At 49.5% G+C, this 26,845-nt stretch overlaps 1 protein-coding gene across 4 annotated transcripts in view; it reads right to left on the reverse strand.

The window, feature by feature from the left end:
- Positions 1 to 14,069: 14,069 nt before the first annotated feature.
- DTX2 (deltex E3 ubiquitin ligase 2) overlaps positions 14,070 to 26,845 on the reverse strand; it is a 44,328-nt gene continuing 31,552 nt past the window's right edge. For all 4 annotated transcript variants that reach the window (XM_084823032.1, XM_084823031.1, XM_084823029.1 and 1 more), the window contains 5 exons: positions 23,660 to 23,730; positions 21,309 to 21,467; positions 20,506 to 20,667; positions 17,611 to 17,700; positions 14,070 to 16,208 (listed from right to left, as the gene is read on the reverse strand). In XM_084823032.1, the coding sequence (XP_084679158.1) occupies positions 15,984 to 16,208; positions 17,611 to 17,700; positions 20,506 to 20,667; positions 21,309 to 21,467; positions 23,660 to 23,730 (707 nt within the window). In that variant the 3' untranslated portion in view covers positions 14,070 to 15,983. The remainder of the gene's footprint in view (positions 16,209 to 17,610; positions 17,701 to 20,505; positions 20,668 to 21,308; positions 21,468 to 23,659; positions 23,731 to 26,845) is intronic.

Consider the following 26,845-nt stretch of genomic DNA (forward strand, 5'->3'; position numbering starts at 1 on the left):
AGCACCAAGAAGGATGCAGACAAGCTGGAGAGGGTTCAGAGGAGGGCAACGAAGATGATCAGAGAACTGGAAACAAAGCCCTGTGAAGAGAGACTGAAGGAACCAGGCATGTTTAGCGCGGAGAAGAGAAAACTGAGGGGAGATAGGACAGCGCTCTTCAAGTCTTTGAAAGGTTGTCCCAGAGAGGAAAGCCAGGATCACTTCTCCATCATCCCTGAGAGCAGGACACGGAAGAATGGGCTCAAGTTACAGGAAGCCAGATTCCGGCTGAACATCAGGAGAAATGTCCTGTTAGCGCAATACAACAAGGGAACCAATTGCCTGGGGAGGTGGTGGGCTCTCCCACACTGTGGAGGCCTTCAAGATGAGGCTGGAAAGCCACCCGTCTGGGATGCTCTAACTTGGATTCCTGCATTGAGCAGGGGGTTGGACTTGAGGGTCTTATAGGCCCCTTCCAACCCTACTATTCTATGGTTCTAAGCACAGTTAAGCAGGCAGATACAATATACAGTCTGGAAGCTGAGCCAGGCAGGAGTCCAAGTGTCAGTAGCACAGAGGAGCAATCACAAGGCAGGGTCAGGAGTACATGGCACTGGGGCTGGTAGAACAATGTTGTTCCAGCATTGGTTAGGCTACCACTGAAGGCTTATATAGCCAGAGCTTCCTGAGCTCCACCCAGGGCTCAGTTGCAGTGTGTTACAGTGACCGCGGTGGCTTAGTGGTTAAGACGCTGAACTTCAGACCGAAAGGTCAGCAGGACAGCAGTTCGAGACCTGGGTGCTGCGTGACGGAGTGAGCTCCCGTCTTCAGTCCCAGCTCCTGCCAACCTAGCAGTTCGAAAGCAAGAAATCGCAAGTAGATAAATAGGTACCGCTTTGGTGGGAAAGGTAACGGTGTTCTGTGCACCTCGGTGTTCAGTCATGCCGGCCACATGACCACGGAAGCGTCTTTGGACAGCGCTGGCTCTCTGGCTTAGAAATGGAGATGAGCACCGCACCCTAGAGTCGGACACGACTGGCTGGGGACACCTTTAGCTTTACAGGCCCTTTGGCAAAAGTCCTGCTTGGGAGAAGGCCGTGCTCTTGAGGAGTCCTTTCCTACCAAGGAGTCTTCCTTTCAAATCGAGTGCTTCTTCTCAAAGGAGTCTTGTTGGCCTGCCTCACCCAGCCTCTGGCTCAGAGGTGGAACTCCCCTCTTCCTGCAGGGATGGACTGGCAGTGATCTCCCCTGAAGGCCCAGGCTCCCCCGGATCTCCTTGGTGTTGTCTGTCTCTGGAAGTTGTAGCTCCTCCTCAGAGGATGACTCATCCCGTTGGCGCATAACACACCGCAGCAGGGGCCCACTGAGAAGAGTGCCCTGGAGTTGTTCCTCCACCTCACCATCGCCCAAAAGCAATCATGGTGGTGGGGAGGGGGAGGGGGAGATGCCACGGCCTCCCTGCTCACTGGCTCTCTGTCACAAGCAAGCAAGAGGGAGCCATGAGGAGGATGAGGAGGAAGAACAAGAGCAAGAGCAGCTGGTGACAATGGCGGTGAAAAGGAAGACTCGCTGAGGGAGGGGGCCTGTTGAAGGAGTCTTGCCCAATGGCCTTCCAAAACTGAAAGCCAACACTACAGCTGTCCCCAACCTGGCACTCTCCAGAGGTGTGGGACTACAATGCCCATGAACCCCATCAATTGGGAATGATGGGAGTCATAGTCCAACATCTATGATGGGAGTCATAGTCCAACATCGATGGTCTTGTAGGCCCCTTCCAACCCTACTATTCTATGATTCTACTATTCTATGATCTCTGGAGGGCACCAGCTTGGTTGGGGAAGGCTGTGGCATGGGTGTTAGGAGATCCTGACTATGCACTCTTGTCTTGTAAATCGCAAGCACTGTAGTAGGACTTGAAGGGGACTCTTGATTAATAATTAATAATTAATAATTAATAATTATGCTTAGGTCACCAAGACTGAGGACAGTCCACCCCTAATTTGAGGCGATCAATATTGTTCAGATAAGAGGTACAGACAAGATCAGACATACCCTAATCTGCTCAGCCAGGTATTCTTGCTGCTTTGCATCCTGGCAGCCTGATCCTGACCGCCGTGTTCTATATCAGGCTATGGCGCATGCTGCAGAAGGAAACACAGGCTTGGGAAGCTGGCACTGCAAAGCAGCAGAGGAGATGTGGGGAGGGATTGGGAAGGGGGAGCGGGAAGCTTTTGCGTGTGAGGGAGGCAGTTTTAGAAAAGCTCCCTGAAGAGGAGCAGGTTCTCAGAGCTGTAGTGGGCAAGAAGCTCCCTGGACGCTCAAGTGGCCTCGGGGCCTTCTAGCCGCTTTGGCTGTTGGCCCAGCTGCTCCTCTGTCTTGACAGGGATAACCTGGCCTCAGTCGTCTACGCTCTGGTCACCTCCACGTTAGACTACTGCAGTGTGTTCCAAGTGGGGCTGCCCTTGAAGACGCTTTGGAAGCTGCAGCTCGTGCCAAATGCGGTGGCCGAATCGAAAGCAGGGCCCAGAAGATCGAAACATACCACACTGATTCTGGCCCGCTTGCCCTGGCTGCCTGTACATTTCAGAGGCCAATTCACAGTGCAGGCTTTGACCTATAAGGCCTTACAAGGCTCAGGACCAAAATGCCTGATGGAGTGCCTCTCCTGGTATGAACCTACCTGTACGCTACCAATCATCATTGGAGGCCTTCCTCCAAGTGCCTCCTCTGAGGGAGCTTCAGAGGATGGCAACACGAGAGAGGGACTTCTCGGTGGTGGCCCCTGGTTACAGAATGCTCTTCCCAGCGAGGTCTGCCTGGCACCAACATTGTCATCCTTTCAGCACCAGGTTAAGGCTTTACTCCCAGGCATTTGGCAGCCTATGATAAGGTTTTACCTAGTCCTGGGATATTTTGTTGATTGTTTTACATTGTTTTTGCAGGGAAATGGTGTTTATACTACGTTTGATCTTGCATTTTAAGGTTTTAAGGTTTTGTAAACCACCCAGACAGCCTTGGCTATTGGGCGGTGTAGCAATGTAATAAAAAAACAAACCAACTCAGAATATGTGTTCTCTGCAGCTGCATAATCAAGATTGGGTTGCCTCTATGAGCTATGCAAATAAAGTTGATTCACATGTGATTTATCTTATTTTGAAGGGGGGGAAATGTATTTTGTGTGTGTGTGTGGGGGGTCAAAATGTATTTTGTGGGTGGGGGGTCAAAGTAAATGTCACTGGGCTACATTGACCTGTGAGCCTACTCAATATATGGAACCGACATATCTCGCACGCAAAGCATCTGCTATAAGGACCTGAGCAGACATGATGTTTGTCACACTCTTTGTCCCCGAGAAGCGGATTTTTCTTTACATGCCGGGGTGGGATGTGCGCGTGTGCTCAGCTAAATTGGGACTGTGGCACGGGGGCGGGGGCGGGTGGGCTTTAAGTGGTCCCAATCCTAATCACCCACTGTCCCGGCACCCGGTGTTTGCAATGGCGGTGTCAATTTATTTATGTCTTTATTTTATTTATTTATTCTTCTTTGATCCCCACCCACAAAACACATTTTGACCCCCCCACACACATACACACAAAATACATTTCCCCCCCTTCAAAATAAGATAAATCACATGCAAATCGACTTTATTTGCATAACTCACAGAGGCAACAGAATCTTGATTATGCTGCTGCAGAGAACACATATTCTGAGTTGGTTTGTTTTTTTACATCCCACCTTTTCCCCTCTTGCAAGGAACTCGAGGCAGCTTACGTGGTCCTCCTCTCCATTTTATCCTCACAACAACCCTGTGAGGTGGGTTGGGCGGAGAGTCGGTGACTGGCCCAAAGTCACCCTGTGTGAGCTTCATGGCTGAGTGGGAACCAGGACAGAAGAACATAAGGAGAGCCCTGCTGGATCAGACCAAGGGTCCATCTAGCCCAGCATCCTGTTCACACAGTGGCCGACCGGCTGTCGACCGGGGACCCACAAGCAGGACACAAGTGCAACAGCACCCTCCCACCCATGTTCCCCAGCAACTGGTTCACATAGGCTCATTGCCTCTGGTTCTGGAGGTGGCACATAGCCATCAGGACTAGTAGCCATTGATAGCCTTTTCCTCCAGGAATTTGTCTACCCCCCCCCTTTAAAGCCATCCAAATTGGTGGCCATCACTCCGTCTTGTGGAAGTGAATTCCATAGTTCCACTCTGCGCTGTGTGAAGACGTCCTTCCTTGGATCTGTCCTGAATCTCCCACCCATCAGCTTCACGGGAGGCCCCTGCTGGGTTCTAGTATTTTGAGAGAGGGAGAAATCTCCCAAGTCCAGCACTCTACCCACTACACCACACTGGCTCAGTAGAGGTTCTTTTTTGTCGTCGTCCCCCCACATGGGGGCAGGGAGATTCGGGGGGAAATGGTGGTGTGGAAGGTTTAACGCTCTTCCCCAGGGGCACGGTGGTCCTGCTCTGAATCGCTTACCCTAGAGCAAAACAACAGGCAAGCCTCAGGTCCATGCGACACGATTAGCGTAACATGTAGCTTGGCTCTCCGTTGTGCATCTAAGGCTGCTCTCATGCCGTGGGGCCTTTGAGAAGAGCCTCTGTGGGTCCAGCCGGCCGCTGCGCTGGCCAGCAGAACCTGGGGCACGCTAGGAGAAGTGAGGGGAGATGGGAAAAGGAGAAGCGCTTGAAAAATGCTGCCCAACTTGTCTGGACCAGGGTGTGTGTGTGTGTGTGTGTGTGAAAGTCCCAGCCGTGCTACTTGCTGCACAGGTTATAGCCAAGGAAGGCAGAAAATGCTGCCGACCTGGCTCTGCAAGGCAGGGCGGAGGAGACCAGGCAGCCCATAATGTTGCCGGACAGGTCTGCCCCCCCCCCGCCCCCCAGCCCAGGCATGTCCAAAGAGAAATGAACTTCAATAATGCACAATGCCCTCTGTAAGCCCAAAGCACCCATTCACAGAATCACAGAAGAGGGTGCCTGCCATCTCTCTGGACGATTCACTGCCCTGGCCTTTCCTCTTTCCAGCCAGCCTCCGCTGTTGGGGGAGGAGAATTCGCCCATGTCTCTGCCCTGAGTGCAGGCGAGGGATCATGTCACCACCAAAGCAAAGATGCAGAGCGATTGCCTCTGCTCAGAAGAGGTGGCTCGCTGTGTCTCTGCATGTCACTGCTCTGCCTCCTCCCAATGACCCCCCACTAAGGCTGGGGTCATTCTCTGCCTTGGGAAGTGATCAGGACACCCCCTCGGTCTCACTGCAGCAGGGCAATGGGGTGATCTGTGCTCATACCCAGAAAATTGACTCGCACAGAAACTCAGGGTTAGGTTCCCCTGATGGCAGATAGACCAGAGATCCTTCTTGGTTGTGGGGTCTAGACTGGGGGAAGGACCACAACTCAGGAGTGTTAGAAAGTCTGGTGTGACAGCAGAGTTGCCTTATATAGAGGAAGCGTGGCAACATAGTGTTGAGAACTGGAGGCAAGATACGCAGGCTGGAGCGAGCTTAGAAGAAGTTCAAATCAACTTAGGGTGCAATCCCGTGTCCCCCAGACAGCAACTGGGGGACATAGGATATTTGGGTTTCTGGGACCTTGGAGCCCAGAAACTGCACTCCCCTCCCCCTCCCCCACCTCCTCGTAGCTAGTGCAGTTCTCTCTGCGTCAGCTATGTCTCTGCACTCGGAGTTGTTGCTGTTGCTGGCCGTCTTCTCCTCCCCCTCCTCCCTCCCCTCCCCTCCCCTCCTCCCTCCTCTTCCCCTCCCCTCTCCCCCCCCTCCTCCAATGGGCTTTTAATAACAACAAAGCAAAGCCAAAGATGCCTCCCTCTGCTTCCAGGACTCAGCAGGCCTCAGCACAGGCAAGCCCCAAGAGAGGAAGCCCCGGCTCAGTCCTCTCGAGGGCTTTCCAACAAGAAGCTCAAGCGGCTGGAGAGACGGCAAGGTCAGAACTGGAGAAAATGGTAGAAGAAAGCGCACATGCAACCCCCCAGCCACCTCCTTGCAGTAAGGTCGGCACTGAAGCCCTGCACGCGGAGAGGGTTCTCCAGAGCTCTCACCCCTCCCCACAAGTTTCAGGCGCAGGTCTTCTTTTGGCTCTCCCCCACACACCCCAACGAACGGTCGAAAATAAACAGATCGAAAAATTTGGCGCAGTGCTCGTTTTAATCCAGTTTCATCTATGATCGTAAACTGCCTCGAGTGCCATTTTTCTTGGTAGAAAGGTAGGGTAAAAAGGTAAAGGTGTCCCCAACCAGTCGTGTCCGACTCTAGGGTGCGGTGCTCATCTCCATTTCTAAGCCAAAGAGCCAGCGCTGTCCAAAGATGCTTCCGTGGTCATGTGGCCGGCATGACTGAACACCGAGGTGCATGGAACGCTGTTACCTTTCCCGCCGAAGCGGTACCTATTTATCTACTTGCAATTTCTTGCTTTCGAACTGCTAGGTTGGCAGGAGCTGGGACTGAAGACGGGAGCTCACTCCGTCACGCGGCACTCGGGTCTCGAACTGCTGTCCTGCCAACCTTCCGGTCTGCAGTTCAGCGTCTTAACCACTAAGCCACCGCGGCCCCTAAAGGTAAAGGTGTCCCCAACCAGTCGTGTCCGACTCTAGGTTGTGGTACTCATCTCCATTTCTAGGCCAAAGAGCCAGCGCTGTCCGAAGATGCTTCCGTGGTCATGTGGCTGGCATGACTGAACACTGAGGCGCACGGAACGCTGTTACCTTTCCTGCCGAGGCGGTGCCTATTTATCTACTTGCTATTTCTTGCTTTTGAACTGCTAGGTTGGCAGGAGCTGGGACTGAAGACGGGAGCTCACTCCGTCACGTGGCACTCGGGTCTTGAACTGCTGTCCTGCCGGCCTTCCAGTCTGCAGTTCAGCGTCTTAACCACTAAGCCACTGTGCCCCGATAAGGTAAAGGTGTCCCCAAAAGGTAGGGTACAAATCAAATAAATATACAAAGTTCTTACTGCCAGCCTTAGGAGACGCAGTTCAACCTTTTAGAATGGGGGGAAACTGCACAAAGGCCGGGAAACCACCAAACATTCCTTGAAGGCTGTGAAATGAAGGAAACATGGCTGACAGCAGATACATTGGCTGCTGATGCATGGAACTCCCCACCACAGGCTGCACATGGAACTCCATGGAACACATGTGCATGGATACATGGAAGGCTGCCCACCACACCTTGTGGGGATATCCTCTAGTACCAACTGCTTTAAAGGAGGATGCGACAGAAGCGTGGAAGAAGTCTGCGAAAACAAGCTACTGGCCGTAATAGCCAAGCACAACCTCCATGCGCCGAGGCCATGTGCTGGGAAACCCATCAGTTTCCTCCCCCAGTTGTAACTGTAATGCCCACATGCATCTTACTGGCCACTGTTTGGAACGCAGGATACATCCCCAGGCAAAAGGCAGCAGAGAACTTGGTCACCACTCCAAGTGTGCATAACCCTCCTCTAAGGGCGCATAAAAGGTTTAACCATGAGGGTGCTTTTGATTGATCTTGGGGGTATCGCTACGGGCCATGAAATGGTTGTGAACCACCCAGAGTTCACAACCATTTTATGTAGATGGTATATAAATGTAATTAATTAATTAATTAAAATGGGAAGGCGTTGAAGTAAGTGGCGGGGGGTAGAGAAGAGCCCATTGTTTCAGAACTGGACAGGGCCTTCTCAGAGGCAGCCCCAGTTTTATAGAGTTTCTGCTCCAGAGAAACCTTCCAGAGTGCGACACTAGGACACCTTTTTAAGGAGGCGGAGGGTAACCTTTTATTCAGAGAAGCTGTTAACGACCGAGGGACACTTTTCATATATGATGATGTAAGAGTGGGGTTTTTTTTAAGTTTATAGTTAAATGATCTTAGGTGTACACCTTAAATACGTAAGGAGTGGTGCTGTGCCAAACATTTCAGTTCTTCCATTTTCAGCATTTAAATGGCGGGGGGGGGGGAATGAAAACCCTGGTGAAAGAGGATGCGGAGGTGAGAATTTTGAGTAACATTCTCCTTGGGGGAAGAGGGCAGGATTTCCACTTACCTGTTTTAAGTGTAGGTGGTGGCTCAGGATCTTCTATTTTTTTCTTTAAAAATCCCCCCGCCCCTGTTGCACTTGCAGGACTCTTTAGAGAGAAGCTTCTGCAGCCTGGCAGATCTTTCTGAACTCCCAGGAAACCATGTGCCCTCACCCACTCCTACAGGCATTCAGGAAGGGCTCTGAGGCTGCAGAAACGGAAAAGCAAGAACAAATGAGGTGTTTAGAGCATTAGAAAAATTCTCTTCTTCCTTGCTGCAACATAGAGCAAGCAAGATAAGAGGTGTGTTTTTTCTAAAGCTCCAAAAGTGCCATTTATTCTCATTTGCAACAGCCCCAGACTCTTTCCAAAGAGGTTTCTGCAGCTCAGGAGCTCTTCCTAAATGCCCATAAGGAGATGTGGTCTTCTGGGTGTTCAAGAAGTGCTGCTAGGCTTCAGAAGCCTCTCTGTAAAGACTCTCGTGCTGGGGATGTTTTTTTTAAGTAAAATAAAAAAACAGAAGATCCTTCAGCCACCTCCCAAACTTAAAAAGGTATGTGGAAACCCTGTCTTGCTCCCCAAGGAGAAAATTCTCTGAAATTCTCACTCTCCCTTGAGAAAGAGGCAAAGAAAACAATGGCTCTTTCGCAGGGAGATAAAAAATTCCCCCAAATAGGGGGCAGGATTCGACACAGCACTAGTAAAGAGAGAGGGCCAAATGAGATGTGATGGAACCACCATCCTTTGTGTGTTCGTGTGACTGTCTCATTCACACAGAAAGCAACACCTTATTCATTGTAAAAAATAATAACAGGAGATCCTTCTCGTCAGCAAATAAACATGGGCTGCCACCATGACATCTACATAACTTTGGCTCTGGGCCTGAGGTGGCCTATCCTTGATCTAAGGCAGCTTCGTGTCTTTGTTCATTCTCTCCCTCACAGAGTTTTTATATGATTCTCAAAAGGACCCCTAAAACGGCAAACACCACATTTTGTTTCCTGAACCTGACGTTGCGAACTTTGATTCAGTCATCAGTGCCAGCCGAGGGACAATATTGTTAGGCCTGGGTGCAAAGGTATATCCCGAAACCCAGCAAACACTTGGGGGTGGGCGGAAAGGTTGAGGTACTGGAACCATAATATGAACTAGCTGGAGGGAGAAGATGGGAGGGTTGTAACGGCATACCTGAGACCAAGATCTGTGGCATTTGAACCACTCCATGTAGTAATAGAGGGTGTGACCCATTTCTCTGAACAGCCTGTGCAGAAATGAGCGAGGAGAGCAAAGACACAGGTCATTAGCACACCACCAGTATTTTGTGCGTTCCATGGATCTCCACTTCAAGCCCTGGCTTTTCCGGTTTTCATCTCTTTACGGCATTTTCATATTTTGCAAAGACAACAAAGAGTCTCACGGCACCTTCGAGACTAAAGCAACCTGTTTATTACGGCATAAGCTACCAGGGGTGGGCAAACGTCGGGCTTACAGAATCCACTGCATTTTTTTTACTAGAACCCTGAGATCCACCAAGCAAAGCGAGGCGTAAAAGACGTAGACGTACAATGAAAGAATTCTCAGCACAGGAATTGGGTTTGGATAGACTGCCACAGTCCTCCCACGCCAAAATCAACTCCTAGTGGTCCCAAGCTTCCATTTCAGCAGGATCATTTAGGGACAGGGGTCACTTTGTTGCTAAATAATCTGTTTGTTTGTTTGTTCATTTAAATTTAAAGCCTGCCTTTCCAACAAAAAATGGCACTCGAAACGGTTGGGTGTCAGAAACAGAAAACCTTGCATATCTATTGCAGACCAGCCAGAGATCTACCAATAGATCCAGCTCTACCTTCTGCACACCCCTGGACAGGGGTCCAGTTTATCCAGATGCATGTTGTCAGGTATATACACAAGACTGTGATGGCAACAGTGGGGGTGAAAAGGAGAAGCAGGAGATGCCACGGCCTCCTGGCTCCCTGCCTGTCCAGCAAGCGAGTGGGAGCCATGATGAGGAAGAGAAGGAGAAAGAGCAGCGGGGACAGTGGTAGTGAGAAGGGAGACTCACTGAGGAAGGGTCCCATGGAGGGGTCTTGCCCAAGGGCCCCTTAAAACCTGGAGCTGGCACTGTATAGATCCCAGGCCCACACCCTATAGCATCATTAGATGGCTATCACTGACTCTTTCCCTATCTTTTAAGATCAGATGGAGAAACAGGAGATTCTCCTAATCTGGGACCACTTTACCACTCGGCTATATTCCAGCCATGAAATGGGTACTTTGAGATCTGAGTTTTATTTTACTGAATTTGACTCCTGGATACGTCGCTGAGCCTCTTTTGTGGCTACTGAGATTTTCCAGCAGTTCTTGCTCCACTCCCTTTTGAAGCCTGTCTTGGTAGCCACGAGGACTGGCATCTTGCTCTTATAAGTAAAATAAAACTCAAGGCGTTTGGGCTGCAGAATTCCAGAGTACTCATTTCTGCCTTGACTGTCAAGGAATCCCCCCCCCCCACTGGAGAACTGGGGGTGGGGGAAGAAAGGGAATATAATGAGGTGTCTGGTTTCCTGAACCGAAACACCCTGCACTTGATTGCAGCCCCCAATGTGGGAAATAAATATATGCACATATGCTTCAAAGGCATGGTTTGTAAAAGCCACTTTGATTTTCTGATGCTCACCGGTTCTGAAAAATGAAAGAGGAAGCAATTACCTGTTAAAACGCTCCACAAAACCATTTCTTGGTAGCGGTTATGATTTATTTATTTTTTGCTTGTTCTAAATTTAAACGTATACCAATGGAGCCATAAAAAAAATGCAGGCAGGATAAAAAAAACAGTTTTAGGCATTGATATGAACGCAGCAAAAAAGCACAGGGAAAAGAAGGTGGGCTTTGCTTGAAAGCAAGCCTGTTTTCCTGCAGATTTCAGTTTTGATTTTTCAAAATCAAGTTCCTAGTCCAGTGGAGTCCAGAGAAAAATCTGGAAGGTGTCTGCCCATAGTCTGTTGAATCCTTAGAAACTAGAGGGGGGCGGGGAGAAGATGGAACGCCTACCAATAGCTGGAAATGAGGCACAAAAACCATGCACAACTCGATGTGCAGCTTGTGCCCTGCTGCAATTGGTGAACTCCAAGGTCAAGAGAAATTAGCCAGGAGGAATATAAATCTCAGCCTAGTAAGAGTTCTGATTTTCTATTTACTCTGTGGCTCTTTGCCTCCCTCTGGTGGCCAGCCCTTCTATCAGCTTTATTCATTTCCTTCAGTGCAGGTAAAACACCAACTGGCATCCCGCCGAAAAAACCTGCTAAGACATTCCTTTGCCACAGTGCTTGTACGTAGCTGGCTGGGGAATGCTGGGAGTTGTAGGACTTTTTTCTGTCTAAACATGCATAGGATTGTAGAACCTTTTTCTGTCTAAACATGCATAGGATTGTAGGACCTTTTTCTGTCTAAACATGCATAGGATTTGTACCCTATACCTGGATGCCACTGAAATGGGTATAGTCAACACTGAATTCCTGCCATGCACTCTATGTCGGACTGCCCTCAAGGATGCTCCACAAGTTGGTGCAGAATGCTGCAGGTAACGCCCAGTTTTACGGGTAACACCTTTGCTGAGAGATCTGCACTGACTGCTTATTTGCTACAAGGCCAGGCTTAAGTTGCTGTTGTTAGTGTATAAAGCCTTAAACCAGGGGTCCCCAACCCTTTTGGGTTAGTGATAGGAAAGTATGAGAATTTTGTTTCTGTTCACAAATCATCAGAATTTGCCCCATGCTGACTGGGGGATGCTGGGAGTTGTAGGATTTTTCTGTCTAAACATTTATACTGTCACACCCTAAGTGAGTTTCAAAATTGGTTCTATAGGCCTGGCCAAAGATTGGTCCTACGGGCCTAGTTTGAACCAGAGTGGATTTGGGGAAGTGATTGCTGGGTATCAGAGACATGTTAACTTTGTTAAAGAAAGAAGCATATGGGAAAAGCCTGTGGTTGATGCCCCTTTTTTCTTTTAAGGCAAGTTGCCATCTGCAGGCTACAGAGACAGGATCCTTAAGTAGAAGCTGGGGATTTTGGGGGTTCCTCTGGAATTAACAAAGACACCAGCAATGACATTAGTAGAAGGGAGACAGTTACATTTAGAGTAAGGGGCTTTGAAGGAGCTAGGCCAAGTAGCAAGTTTAAAACAGAACAGTTACCAAGAATGGGAATAGGCATGTAAATGGGCATAGTACAAGGGTATAAACCACAGCCTTGCCCCAAATGCCAGGTTCTGTCTTCATTCAAGACTCCTAGGGTCGTTTCCAACCCTATATGGAGCAGGGTCTTCGATGTAAGACAGATCCTTCACTGGGGAATGTAATAAGCTAATTCTGTTCCTTTTCTATTTCTGTATTAAGCATGAAAGGTGCATGTGCATATTACTTTTTTCTAATCAAAGCATTCGATTCTATTTTATATCCTTGTCTCTGTGTGGAAGTCAGCACATCTCAGCATCAAGGTAGCAATAGTTCTCCTAGCCCTCGCCAAATTTTAGGAGACAGGAAATGGGAACACTGTCATAATTTTAAACAGACGGATTGAAGTAAAATCATAAATAAATCATCAGAAAATTTTAATGTGCTACAAGTGAGCACGTTTGAGGGAGTGACACAGGCACTCTCACAAAATGGCCACCAAGGGGGGCAGGTTGCCCATCCATAAAATGGCTGCCATGGTGGGACACAACAGAGTCATTTCCGAGAAGGAAACTGGTGACACTGAAGGAAACATAACTTGCTCAAGAACCTCAGTGCCAAGGCAAAGGCGGGTCTGAACGCCCAAACCACCATTTTGAAGTCCAACAAAGATGGTGCTGGAATGCAGCTCTTCACGCTGCAGCATGCCAGTCTCTCAGTTAAAATATAAAATAAAAACCAGGAGAGGTAGGGAGCCTTGCAGGCACCTAGAAAGGTGTCCATGGGCACCATGTCGGAAATTCCAGCCCTACAGAATTTGGGACTGGGATACTTAAGAGCCCGCCTTCTTTCCCTTATCAACCTGCCTTGTCTCGGATGTCATCAAATGAGGCGTTCCTGGTGGTTTTGCAGCAACTGGGGTTAGAAATCACACCAAGTAGCTTTTAGTGTATTAGTTCTCTCTGCAGGAATTCCTCGCTAATTAACGTTTGGCATAGGAGAAGGGGACGGCAGAGGATGAGATGGCTGGATAGCATCACTGATGCAATGAATATGGACTTGAGCACGCTCCTGGAGAGAGCGCAGGACAGGAAGGCCTGGCGTGCTATGGTCCACGGGGTCACGAAGAGTCGGACACGACCGAACAACAAGTATTGCTCTGTTTTCAGAGCCTGATAAATACTTTCTTATTAATTGAAAGCCTTGCAGTTTTATTGGTGCAACTGCTGTGTTTAAAACAGTTTTATCTTTTCTATTGTGGTATTGTTATTGTTGGGATTTTTTTTAGCTGTACAGCAGTCTAGAAATACTATTAAATAAGTAAATGCAAGCAGTTCCATCACCTCCTCCTTGGGTTTAGCTTCTCCAGCTTCAAATATTTCTATTTGCACTTTCAAAGCATAGATTAAGGGGATTGGGGAGAAACTGTTCACCCTTGCAGGATGGGAAAAGAACACATATTTGCTACATATAGAGGGGGGCTGGACGGATAATCTGTCTGTCAGCAAGCAGTCAGCCCCCAAGCCCTGCTTTGAGTTCAGGGTGCACAGAGAAATTTTATTTATTTAAAACATTTGTATGTTTTAAATACATCATTAATATCCCACACCACTTCCCCTCAACGACAGCAAACTCTTCCCCCACCGTACCAAAAGCTTGGCTTAGGAGTCAGAGTTCTCTGCACAGTTTCTTGGCCTACTTGCTCTCCAGCACTTTTAGAAATTAAGCACTGTTAGAAATGAAGTACTTTGTGAGAGAGGAGGAGGAGGCAAGCCCTTAGCCAGGGCCGTGCATGCATCACATCTACTTCATTGTGCAAAATGTACCGACGGCAATAGGCTGAGGGTGTCAGGAGCGCCCTAGCGGCCTCTTTCAGTAGACTCCGATAGCCAACTCAAGACACAGACGAAAGGATTCTTTTCAAGGCTTTAATCCTTTTACAACTTAATGACTCTTTCAGATGCTAATCACCAGCGACTAAGCAAGGAACAGCAGAGTGGCCTATGCGCTGAGCAGGCAGTTGATCCCCGTTTGAAGGAGTCACTCGAAGATCCTGAACTTATGGGCTAGGGAGAGTTCCTCCCTCTTTCCCTTGGGTCCACGGGAGGCGGCCGTTGCTTGCACGCCAAACGGGCACTACGCCTCCTTTCCGCGCCCTCCATCGCTCGACGAAGATGAGCGTCTAGCAAGCCCCCCTCCCGCACTTGCTCACTGCTAGGATCACTATCTATCTCAGGAATGCCAGCAGGAGGAACCTCTGCCAGCTGCTGTGCCTGTGAGGGATGAGCTGGCTCCTCTCCCACGGATTGCTGATCCTCCTCAGAATCAGAACTGCTCTGGGGTTCTATCAGCTCAGTTTCCACCCTGACAGAGGGTTTCAATTTTTATTTCGTATTTCAGAACAAGTTCTTAGACCACACTATTCTGGTGTAGTAATTCGGAAGGGGTCTTGACCAGAGTCTGGCAAAATCCACAAAAACTAGCAAGTTGGAAGTGGTGTTGGGACTTGGAAGGCTGGAAGGGCTGCTAGTGAGAAACAGGACCCTGGACCTCCTCTCTGGTGACAACTATACACCCTTCCCCACTATAGATGGAGAGTTACCAAGACATCTACACTCTGTAGCCATGACTCAGTGTAGCTAGGGCTGTGTGGACACTGCCATTCTGCAGCATAAAAAGCAGTGTGGCATTGGCCATCCAGCTCAGCATCTTGAGAATCTCAACTTGGCGGGGGGAGGTAAGTTTCTAGCCCTTATGGGTACGATGAGATGCTTCAAAGTGTGTAGGCAAAGCCAGCTGAAATCTCAAGACGTCAAAGACGTATGGCTGAATAAGATTTACTGTGGGTCCCTCCATAGTCACGCAAAGAGCTAACACAATAATAAAAAGTGCAAAATGATGCAAAATAAAACTAACCAACTCCATCCAAATTTGCGTAATTTGTGCAAGTTGCAGAATCCAGCTTTTACTGGTGCAGGATTTTAATATTTTAAAAATTCTGAATTGCATACAGCCCTGCCTGTGGCTTTTCTGTAGGCAGCTGGCACATTTGAAGCAGAGTGTTAGACTTCAAGCCACGGGGTTCTGAATTTGGATCTGCTGAAACGGCACCAGATCTCTCTCACACTTTCCTTTAAGATCTGTAAAATGGGGATACAGCGAACCTAGTTCACAGAGTTTGAAAGGGGCTACGTAGGACTGAATAGAGCTGGAAAAGAGATTGATGGCAACAGTTTTCATGCCACAGAAAGACTTCAGGGTAACTGGAAGATCCAATACATCACTAGATTGTAATGCTGCTTCCTTTGCGTCTGAATAGACTTCTCAGCACACAGGCAAGGAAAATCAGTCCCTTGGAGGAGGAGAGTTACCCTGGAGTGCATGTGAAGTATCTGGCTTCTGTGCAGAGAGGACGGAAATAGAGAAGGGATAATGGGACACGCTCCCCCATCTCCCTGGCACTTAGAAGATCTCCAACCCACACACGGCTGCAACCACATACTGGAAGGAGACGAGAGGAAAGTTAAGCCACCATCCTTTTATGCATTTCTCCTACAGGAGGGAGAAGGTCTGTGTACATTCAGGCTGGATCAGGACCCAGAGCCCTTAAAGAGATACAAAACACCGTATATATAAACCTTCTCCCCACAACCAAGATGGACGATCCCAGGGACAATGTTATTGCTCGGAAAAAGGGCAGGCAACCTTAAGGCAACAGGGGTGGGTGGCCGTAGCAGAAGCTGCCACCCTCAAGAGAGGCACCCCAGTCCGAGAGAGAGCGGGCTCTGTCGTCTGCTGCTGCTCCCGTCCAAGGCGGACGCTGTGCTCTCAGGGTCTCAAGCAGTCCTCTGTTACTCCCTGGGCTGCCAGCTCAGCCAGTACGTTGTCCAGGTAGTTGGGGTCCGGGTAGCCGTGGCCTGAGACGTTGGCATGCATTTCCGTCTTGTGGTGGATCTCATTCCACACCACGGTGTTGGTCTCGCCCGTCGTGCTGGATGTCCCCACGGTGAAGATCAGGTGCCTCCTCCATGCCAGCTTTAAGAGTTCCAGCACCTGGCAAGAGAGAGGACGGGCCAAGGTGACGCTTGCCATGTGCGACGGAGCCAGAGGGGCTCTATGGGACGTGTTTTCCCTGCTTCCCTTCGGAGATCTGAATTCCACTCCCGCCCCGTGGATGTTTTTTGTAATTGGAAAGGCCCTGTCACAGAGCTCTCGTGCCATGTCTAGGTCGACACTGTTATTTGAGGATCTCAGCATCTTTTACTTCAGAACCTCCCAGCCCCACTTTATCTTTTCAGTGCCAGGCTAAATCTGTCCTGTTCACCTGTATTCATGCCGCTGCTTAAAGTATTGCCACCAATTGCCGTGCTAAGGATTTCCACTGCTGCGGTTTTGATTTGAAGCCGCATGTTGTAAGCTGCCTTGAAGACTTTCAAAGTGGGAAAGTGGGAAACATTTTGTTTTTGCTTTTTTAAAGAAAAACAAGCACACAAGCAAACCATAATCTCCAGATTCTTTTTCTCTGATTTCCTGAACTCTTGCTTTTTGCCATCTAAGACCACCATAAAAGGAAAATCCTCAGCATTTTAATAACATCCTGAAGCTCTTATACATTCAGAACATGTAAGACTGATTCTGGCTCCCTTGCACTGGCTGCCTATATACTTCCGAACCAAATTCAAAGTGCTGGTTTTGACCTATAAAGCCGTACACGGCTCGGGACCACAGTACCTGACGGAACGCCTCTCCTGGCATGAACTGACCCATACACTACGCTCTGCATCCAAGGCCTGCCTCCAGGGGCCTCCTTCAAGGGAGGCTTGGAGGGCGGTAACAAGGGAAAGGGCCTTCTTGGTGATGGCCCCCCATTTTTGGAATGACCTCCCTGACGAGGCCCATTGTCATCTTTTTGGCACCAGGTTAAAACTGCCCTCTTCTCTCAGGAATTTGGCAGCATATAATGGGCCTCTTGATTGGTTTAAATTGTTTTAGATATATATTGTTGTTGTGTGTGCTATTTGTTCTATGTCATTACTTTATATAATGTATTTTAATAGTTTTTTAATTTTTGTGAACCGCCCAGGCAGCTTCGGCTATTGGGAGGTATAGAAATATAATAAATGAATGAATGAATAACCCCTTGATTTGGGGGAAAGCTGACATGCTAAAGTTTTGAACACTTACGGTTCAATCCTATATGTATTTAGACAGAAAAAAGTCCTACAGCTCCCAGCATGCCCCAGCCAGCTCTGCTGGCTGGGGCATGCTGGGAGTTATAGGACTTTTTCTGTCTAAACAGTCATAGAATTGCACCCTTAGTTGGCTTGATTTAGCTTGGCCATGAAAAAGCTGGGCTTCTGAGACAGAAGAAGATGGACAACCCTCCTTGGTATTAGCTCCCCCTGACTCAGTTGAAAGATGGTAAGCCAACTCAGGGGTGCTGGGACCACAGTACCTTTCTTCCCTTCTCATTATCCGGCAGGTAACAGTAGCGTGGAAAGCCCCTGGCAGTGTACGGCAGCCCTGGATTGGGATGCTCCGGGCCCTGGAACAGAGGAAGGCAGAGGACGCCCCATAAGTGCAGGCTCCCTCCTTTACACCCCTTGGGTGGGTCTCTTCTGGAGCTCACCTCCAGCCTTTTTCAGAGCCACCAACAACGTTAAAGTGCCGTCAAAATGGTACAACCCCATAACCCACGATTGGTTTGTTTATTTATTTATTTATTTATTTATTGCATTTATACCCCGCCTTTCTCCCTCTCGCAAGGAACTCAAGGCGGCTTACATTATCCTCCTCCTCACCGTTGTATCCTCACAACAACAACCCTGTGAGGTAGGTTGGGCTGAGAGTCTGTGACTGGCCCAAAGTCACCCAGTGAGCTTCCATGGCCAAGTGGGGACTAGAACCCGGATCTCCCGGCTCCCAGTCCGTCACTCTCACCACTACACTACACTGGCTGGTTGAGCAATAGGTTTTATGCACCTGGGCATTTTTAAAATTTCAACTTGTATTTTTGTTGAAATAGTCAGTGTGCTTCTCAATTGCACCATACTGATGTTTAGATTTTATTTTGTTTTTATTATATTGAACAGTTGGCCTTTATGTTCACCGCCCTGAAATCCTAAGAACATAAGGAGAGCCATGCGGGATCAGACCCAGGGTCCATCTAGTCCAGCATTCTGTTCACACAGTGGCCAACCAGCTGTCCACCAGGAACCCACGAGCCAGGCATGAGTGAAACAGCACTCTCCTGCCCATGTTCCCCAGTAACTGGTGTACACAGGCACACTGCCTCTGGTACACTTTGGGATAAAATGCAGTTAATTCATTTTTTAAAACTCTGTTTGATTTTGTAGATTGTAGGCTTGAAGGTTCACCACAGACGGTGACTGTAGCCATGAAATTAAAAGACGCTTGCTCCTTGGGAGGAAAGCTATGGCCAACCTAGACAGCATAGTAAGAAGCAGAGACATCACCTTGCCGACAAAGGTCCGTCTAATCAAAGCTATGGTTTTCCCAGTAGTAATGTATGGCTGTGAGAGCTGGACTATAAGGAAGGCTGAGCGCCGAAGAATTGATGCTTTCGAACTGTGGTGCTGGAGAAGACTCTTACGAGTCCCCTGGACTGCAAGGAGGTCAAATCAGTCCATCCTAAAGGAAATCAACCCTGAGTGCTCATTGGAAGGACAGATACTGAAGCTGAAGCTCAAATATTTGGGCCACCTAATGCGAAGAGAAAACTCCCTGGAAAAGACCCTGATGCTGGGAAAGATTGAAGGCAAAAGGAGAAGGGGACGGCAGAGGATGAGATGGCTAGATAGCATCACCGATGCAATGAATATGAACTTGAGCACACTCTGGGAGAGAGCGCAGGACAGGAAGGCCTGGCGTGCTATGGTCCATGGGGTCACGAAGAGTCGGACACGACTGAACAACAAAGGCTTGAAGGTAGATCCTGGGTTTTGGGTTTTTAATTCTCTGTACAATGTCTAGTTTAAGTAGGCTCTCTAGAAATAATACATCTATCCATACAGACACATTATTTGTTTACCTGCAACATTTCTATACCACCCCATCCACAAAATGTTTTCTGGATGGATGGCAAATAAACGTTTAAAAAAGCCATATATGTTAAAACAGCACAGGAATAAAACTGGAAAGAGAAAACAACAGTGCAAACAACTTAAACACTAGACCTCAGTACTAAGAAGCCTAGAATAATAAAAAGATCTTCACTTGGTGCTGAAGAGTCCACAACGTGGGGACCAAGGGAGTGTCCCTAAAGAGGGCATCCCACAGGTCGGGTGCCACCACTGGAAAGACCCCCCCTCTCTAGCGGCCACCCACCACTCCGCCAGGTTGGAGAAGGCTGCTTTGAAGGTTAATACCAACACTACTCATTGATTCCAGTATTTCAAAGCGACATGGCTGGGTCACTGACAAGTACAGCCAGGCTAGTTGAAGAGGGCAAGATATAAAGGTTTGCTAAACGCAAATGGAGAGAAACAGCCCCTCTCACCAGCAACTCCAACCTTTCTCAGTCCTTCAGTGTTTAATGGGGGTGCCAGAGACTGAAACTGGGACCTCAACACGTGCAAAGCTTCTGACCTGCCGTGGAGCTATGCGCTGGCTGTCACTGTGATCAACCTGTCCCTTGAGAATGCACCTTTTGGAATGGGGTGGGGAACCTCTTTCAGCTCATGGGCCAAATTCAATCTCAGATAAGCTCTCAGGGGGCCGCATTCCAGTGGCAGGTGGGGCCGAAGGCAAAAGGGGAGGGGCCAAGATGCCAAATAGACCAGCCTATTGTAGCTTAAAGCTCTTCCTGCCGGCGCCTAAGCCTCAGGAGAGGCATTTCAACCTTTTAGAATGTTAGAATGGGGAAAAACTGCACAACGGACGGGAAACCACCGAATGATCAGCATTTAGGCGAAAGGGAGCGCAGCCATCAAGGGAACCCCAGGGAGTAAGACTGGGAACCAGAAGGGCTGGATTTGCCCAATGGACCTCAGGTTCCTCACCCCTGCTTTGGGAAGATATTATTAGTGCACCTCAGTAGTACCGAAATACAGGAGTATTTGGCTGGGAAGGAAGCCATCCTGCTCTATCCCACTTCCTTTCAGAGACTGTGTCCCAAAGGGGAGGTCAGACTACCTGCTGAGGTCAGACTACCTGCTCATTAGCCCAGTACAATCTGCTCTAACTGGTAGCAGCTTTCCAGGTCTCTGGCAGAGAAGAGCCTTTCGCATCACTTGCCGCCCAATCCTTTTTACTGGCATCGGCAGGGACCGAACCTGGAGCCTTCTGCATGCAAAAGCCAGCGCTCTACCACGGAGCGTGAATTCCTCACCTGAATGCCTTTGCTAATGTAGTAGGCAATCTGTATCGACCCGCAGCCCTCGTGCCCTGGGAGGGACTCTGGGAGCATGGAAACATCCATCTTCCCGTTGGGCTGCGTGCCTGTTTTCTCACCGTAGATGGCTTTGCAGGATGGACACTGCAGGCTGCCGTCCTGGTGGGAAAAAATGTATGTAAGGCCAGGAGCATGTGAGGCGGAGGATTCCTGAGCATCTTGGTGTTTCCAAGTTCTTGTTTCCCTGTGGCGGCAGGGATACAACTGGAAGAAACACACTGTCTGCTCAGAGCTCTGGCTTTCAGAGGGTTGGGGTTCCGCAGGGCTACACTGCCCGTCCCTGAGCATCCCCAATCATATATCCCGGGGTTAGGTATCTCCCAAGCAACGGAGGCAGCCCTGTGCAAGCATGGAATTTGGCAAAGGGCACCGAATTTGGTCTTCTGAGAAGTCAAAGCTTCCGATCACGAACAAATACAAAAATAGTCGTTTCTAGTCCTTAAGAATTGCCTTGCTAGGCCAGACTGAAAAGGTCTCTGGCAACACTGCCAGAACATACCAGTGGGTTTCCTTGCTGGTCACCAGAATTAAATTTCTGGTTGCCACTGGTGACCACGTTTGTAGACTCTGGCTCCCTGCAAATCCTTCAAGGAAACAGGGCATGGCAATCTATGTAAAAACCGTTCAGGGCAGACTGTAACAATTGCTGACAAGTGGGGACTGTTACTACAGAAACCCCACATGGCGTTTATAATGGGAAGAGCTGCTGCCTCTGCTTTCCCCTCCCCCTTCCCCAGTACCTTGTTGCCACTGGTGTACATGGCCAGCACACAGAGCAGGTGGAAGGCATGGTTGCACTTGGCCAGTCTCCCCACGTCCTCCGGCTGGATTGTCTTGCTCTCACACACGTCGCCGTAGCCTGAAGGCGCACCCAGTTTTTCCATGCAGATGATGCAGTCCTGGCCAAGGGAGAGCAAAGAGCTCTTCAGTTCTTTCACTGCAGCCATTTTAAAGAGCGAAAATGCAACCAGCGTTCTCAAGATAAGGGCTTTAGTGCAGCCAAATGTAAATGAAGATGGGAGGGCTGTCTTGTTTTTCAACCAAGAGGCGAGGGGCCGTTCTCAGCAGAGAGGTGGGCAGGGCTTCATCCTTCCTCCACCATGAATTTTCTTGCTTCACCTTCCCCCTGGCTGTTGGGTCCCCCCTGGCTGTAGGCTTTGAGTTATGTGTTTACCCTCACAAGCATATACATCCAGAAACTTGGATAGCAGCATGGATGGAACGTAGGGATTTGGTTAGGGAAAAGGCACCCCCCTCCCTGCTGCTCCTCCACTCAAAAGTCACCTCCCTCCTGAACCTGCTTCTCTTTGCAAAATGCAACTGGGGGGAGGCTTTCTTGCATGCAATGAAAAGCGTGCCCCTAAGGCTACAGCAGCTCCGGCATTCAGACTAGCGACGAAAGGGTGTCCTCATACGCCCCGTGCTTTTTATGCCGCCACATTCTGCAGCACGTTTGTAAAACCCAGGCCTCGTTCCCGCATATGCATTTTGTCACTTGAGGAGTGCCAGGCTGGCCAGGGACTTTGCCCATCTGAACCAACATCCTGGATCAAATCCATCACAGACAGAACCTTCACAGTAGCTGTCCCATTCAGTGCTGAGTAAATCTAGTCTGGGAAAAATAATCATCATCTCGTGATGTGCACGCATATGTGTGAACCAGCCCTTTGTGTATAATGGTCTTGACTTTACAGAAGGTGGTTTCATAAATCCATCTGAAGAGGGACCAGAGGCAGAGAGTGAAGTGCCTGGTTCAATCCCTGGCATCTCCACATAGCCCAGCCTCCCCCAGCCTGGCGCTCTGCGGATGTTTGGGGCTACAACTCCCATCATACATGATTCCTGGCCATGCTGGCTGTGGCTGATGGGAGTTGTAGTGTAAAACACCAGATCAGGGAAGGCTGGCGGCAGGGCGGTGAATGTGCTCCGGGTTTTGGTCAGAACCAGCCAGGACTCTAAAGGAGCTCTCCAAGGTGCAAACCAGCCTCCAGTGGACTGACAAAACCTATTTCTGCCCAAACCGTCCTCTCTGAATCAACAGGCTGGGTGTGGCCACATGCGTGCAGTGGGCTGAGCCAGCCCCGCCACGCTTGCCCCCCATACTCCCCCTCACACAAAGGACCTCAGTGGCAGGGCTGGAAAGACCCTCTGGCTGAGATCTTGAACAACCTCGGCCCGCTAGGGTAGACCAGGGGTGGGCAACTCGTGGCCCTCCAGATGTTTTGACTTACAACTCCCATGATCCCTCACCACTGGCTATGTCAGCTGGGACTGATGGGAGTTGTAGGCCAAAACATCAATTGGGCCGTGAGTTGCCCCCACAACTGCAGCAGACAATGCCACTGGGCTGGCTGTGGATTAACGGATTAACTCAGTGCAGGACAGTGTCAGCATGCTTATTTAAAGAGAGGTGGCATGCACGCTGAATTTAAAAATGAACATCTAGGAAGAAATGGAGGCGTACTGGTCCTTCTAGGCCCCACCAACATGGAAGCCACCAGACTCCACTGGTGCACTACATGTTTTGCACTACAACTACCATCAGCCACAGCCAGCATGGCCAGGAGTCATGCATGATGGGAGTTGTGGCCCCAACTATCCCAACTGGCAGCAGCTCCCAAGGTCTCCCCCAGCTCTGCTTCCTGAGGCGCCATGGATTGAACCTGCGACCTCCTGCATGCAACACCGGTGCTGTACTACTAAGCCACAGGCCGCCCCTTCCACAGCCCTTCTCGGCTGTCTGCCTTGCCCGGCTGCACATGCCCACAAACAAGACGAAATGCATTTCGTGCCATGTGTGAAAACGCCCTGATTGCGTTGTCAGATTAAAAGGGGGCTAAGCGTCTGGGGCGCTGAAGTCAAGGTCCCACCTCATAAATTGTTGTAATGCGGCCCCTGCCAAGCTTGGTACAAAAGGCAGAACCACCTTGACGGCCCCACATGCAAACAGAGGAGAGGACAAACAGAACTGCAGAGAGGATTTTATTTGCAGAGAGCTGCATTTCCCTTCCATTCCCCCCCCCCCCCCCCAGCTTTAAGGAAGATCTCCATGACCAGCTTGGAGATATTCATGGTGCCCTCCTCAACTTACCTCATCCACAGGGGGTATCTTCAGCTCCTCCAAATACTTCTTCACCACCTCTTCAGGGTTGCAGGTGCCAACTGAAGAGAAAAAGAGAGAGGGACACCCACACACACACACCAGGGGAAGATGTCAATCTATAATAATGCACAATCCGAGAGAGAGGGGGTGTTAGCTACAGCGGTAGGAGGCAAAGGCAAGTCAAGACAGCAGGCCGAGGAGAAGAGGTTAGATGCTGCAAGAACGTTAATCTGGCAAGGTCAGTTCGGAGACATCGACTCGAGAGCAGGCAACGCTTCGATGCTACGTGCAAACAGAATGGGGAGCGCTGGGAGGCCGTTCTTTCTGTCCTCCTTCAGGGGCGCTGGGCGGAAAGGAGATGGAGAGCAGAAAAAGGAGTTGAAGGGCTAGAAGGGAAGCCACCAAATGGGCCGCCCTGGAAGGGGAAGCAACCTATGGCAGCCTTCCCCAACCTGGCGCCTCCAGATGTGTTGGACTACAAGGCCCATAATCCCCAGCCAGCTCTGCTGGCTGGGGATTATGGGCACTGTAGTCCAACACATCTGGAGGGCCCCAGGTTGGGGAAGGCTGACCTACAGTCTCAGCTGAATACAACAAGAGAAGGGAGTTTCTCCCGAGGATCAGAACTGGGCCTGCAGCAGAATGAGACGGTAGAAGGAACAGTACCTTTTCTGACTGAAGGTGAAGGGGGGGGGAATCAGGCTTTGGAGCTCAGCTCCCCGCTGTGAAAAGCTCCTTGCATGCTGACCACGAGCACAGCAGGGTGTTGACTGGGATAGATCCTCACTCCCATCCCAACGCGCCAGGTTTTTCTTTATCTTGCCATGAGCTTTCATGTGGAGAAGCACCCAAAAGTGGTATCCCCTCCAACGGCAGTCCACCCTACCACCTCAAGATTCAACAGTCTCCATTCTGCTGCATGCACTGATCAGACCGGAGCTCAATTTGAACCAAGCCAGACTCTCAAACTGTACAATAACATGGAATGTTTCTCTCTCCTCTTGCCAAGTGTATCTGGACAAATACCTGGGCAGAAGTACAAATGCCTCCAAAGGCTTTTAATAGTGTTCTACTTGACATGACCTTTCCCTACATCAGAAGAGCTAAACGCTCAAAATGCATAGAGAACCAGTGAATATATATACATAAACTGTGCAGCTCCTGGAATGTGCAGTTGCCTACTGAGAAGAACACCTCTGTACATATGCACAGTGCCCTATCCTGATCAGAGGGTGGGTTCAGGTGACCATATTGAGACTATGCCTTGTGATGCTACCCTTAGACTATTGGGGAGGGAGCAGAGTAGGACAGGGAGAGGTAGCAAGTGGTCTAAATGGACCCAAGAGCCAGGAATCCAGACCCACCCTCCAAGAACACATGCGAAATGTGGGCTTGCAGCACTGAGTGGAGAGAAAATATGTGGGCATGCAGAATCTGTTGAAAAGCAGCACACAAATCTTAAAATACATAATTCCAGGATGCAACCCAGCATTCAAAGTTGTCAGGGTGTGTGTGTGTGTGTGTGTGTGTGTGTGTGAGAGAGAGAGAGAGAGTGTGTGAGTCAGAGGAGAGACAGACAGACAGACACACACACACACACACACACACACACACCTGGGGGTGGGGAAGTCACCTTTTGGTGGACATAACCAAGACTCCATGGTGCAATTTACAAGGCACCTCCTTCTCAAGAATGAGAGCTCTCTGCACAACCTTCAGGGCCATGGTGACCAAGTGAAAAGCATTTGACAAACGCTTTAAAAAGCCTTCCTCAACCTGGGGTTCTCCAGATGTGTTGGCCATCAACATTCCTGGCTGGGAGATTATGGGAGTTGAGCCCAACACACATCTGGAGGGTACCAGGTTGAGGAAGGCCACTTCAAGGAGTGGGCCAGAGCTCAGTAGCATTTCAGGCCAGCTACTTCTGGAAAAACTTTAAAGACATTTATAGACTGCGTAGAATTAACCTAGCACAAATTGGTTTACTAATTATAAGTCAAATATACTAAATCAGTTCCCAATCGATTTAGGGTAACCTTCTTCAACCTGGTGCATGCCAATGTTTTTGGACTACAACACCCATCAGCCCCAGTCAACACGGCCAATGGTCAGGAAGCCTGAGAGTTATAATCCAAAACATATGGGAGGGCATCAGGTTGAATAAGGCTGATTTAGGGTATCGAATTATTTTCTGGGGGGAAAACCGAGAGGAGAGAACAGGAGCGGGGGGGCTTCCCCTTAGCGCACCACTTGCCCTCCCAGTTGGGAAGGGGAGCAGTGCGCAATTATCTCCCATCAGAGACAACAGCAATTCCCTTCCCATCTAGCCTTCAGGGGACAGATCTCGTCCAAGGCCCCATGGACCGGCCTACTAGGCGAAATTGGCTGGTGGGCAGGGGTTCCCCATCCCTGAATTAAGTATTGTTTTTAATCTCTCTTCTCCCCCACAACTAAACATCCATCCCAGCATGTTCTTGTATGCTCAAGGCTGCAACCTTAGGCACACTTGCTTGGAAGTGAGACCCACTGAAGTCGGTGGAACATATTTCCAAGTAACAGTGCATGGGGCCAATAGCACGTCAACAACCGATACAACCAGAAAGCCTGTTTCGCATACACAAAAATGTTGAGCGATGAAATGGAAAATGAGCTCCTCAATTTGCCTGCCTCCTATTCTGCCATCTGGCTCATCCTCCCCACACCCCCCTTTCACACACATCAGCAGCCAACCTTCCTATAGAAGAGGGAGCCCCAGTGGCCTGTCTGGACCAAATGCGGTCTCACTCTTCCAGCTGCTTGCAGGAGAGGGGGGAAGTTGGCGGCCCCCTCTTATTGGCCTGCTTAAACCCCCTTGTATTTTATATTTCCTTCCTTAGCTGCCTTGGTTTTTTCAGTAGAGAAAGCAAGGTGGCAGAGAGACACAGCAACATTAAGCAAGCAATGAGAGGGAGATGTAGCCACTCAACTAAAGAAGAGGTGCAGATTGAATCCCTCCCCAGTTGCACCCCTGAATGTCTCCACACACACACACACACAAGTGAAAACCTGCTGCAATGAGGGGGAAACCATCAGCGAGGCTGGACTGCCGCTTTCTTTCAGGGACTGACACAAAAATGTAAGAGAGCTCCTGAACCAGCCCTAAAGTTCATTGAGTCCAGCATCCAGTTTCCCCAC

The sequence above is a fragment of the Heloderma suspectum genome, chromosome 16, assembly GCF_057233095.1.
Source record: "Heloderma suspectum isolate Gila_16-S chromosome 16, 16-S_ref, whole genome shotgun sequence".
Lineage (NCBI taxonomy): Eukaryota > Metazoa > Chordata > Lepidosauria > Squamata > Helodermatidae > Heloderma > Heloderma suspectum.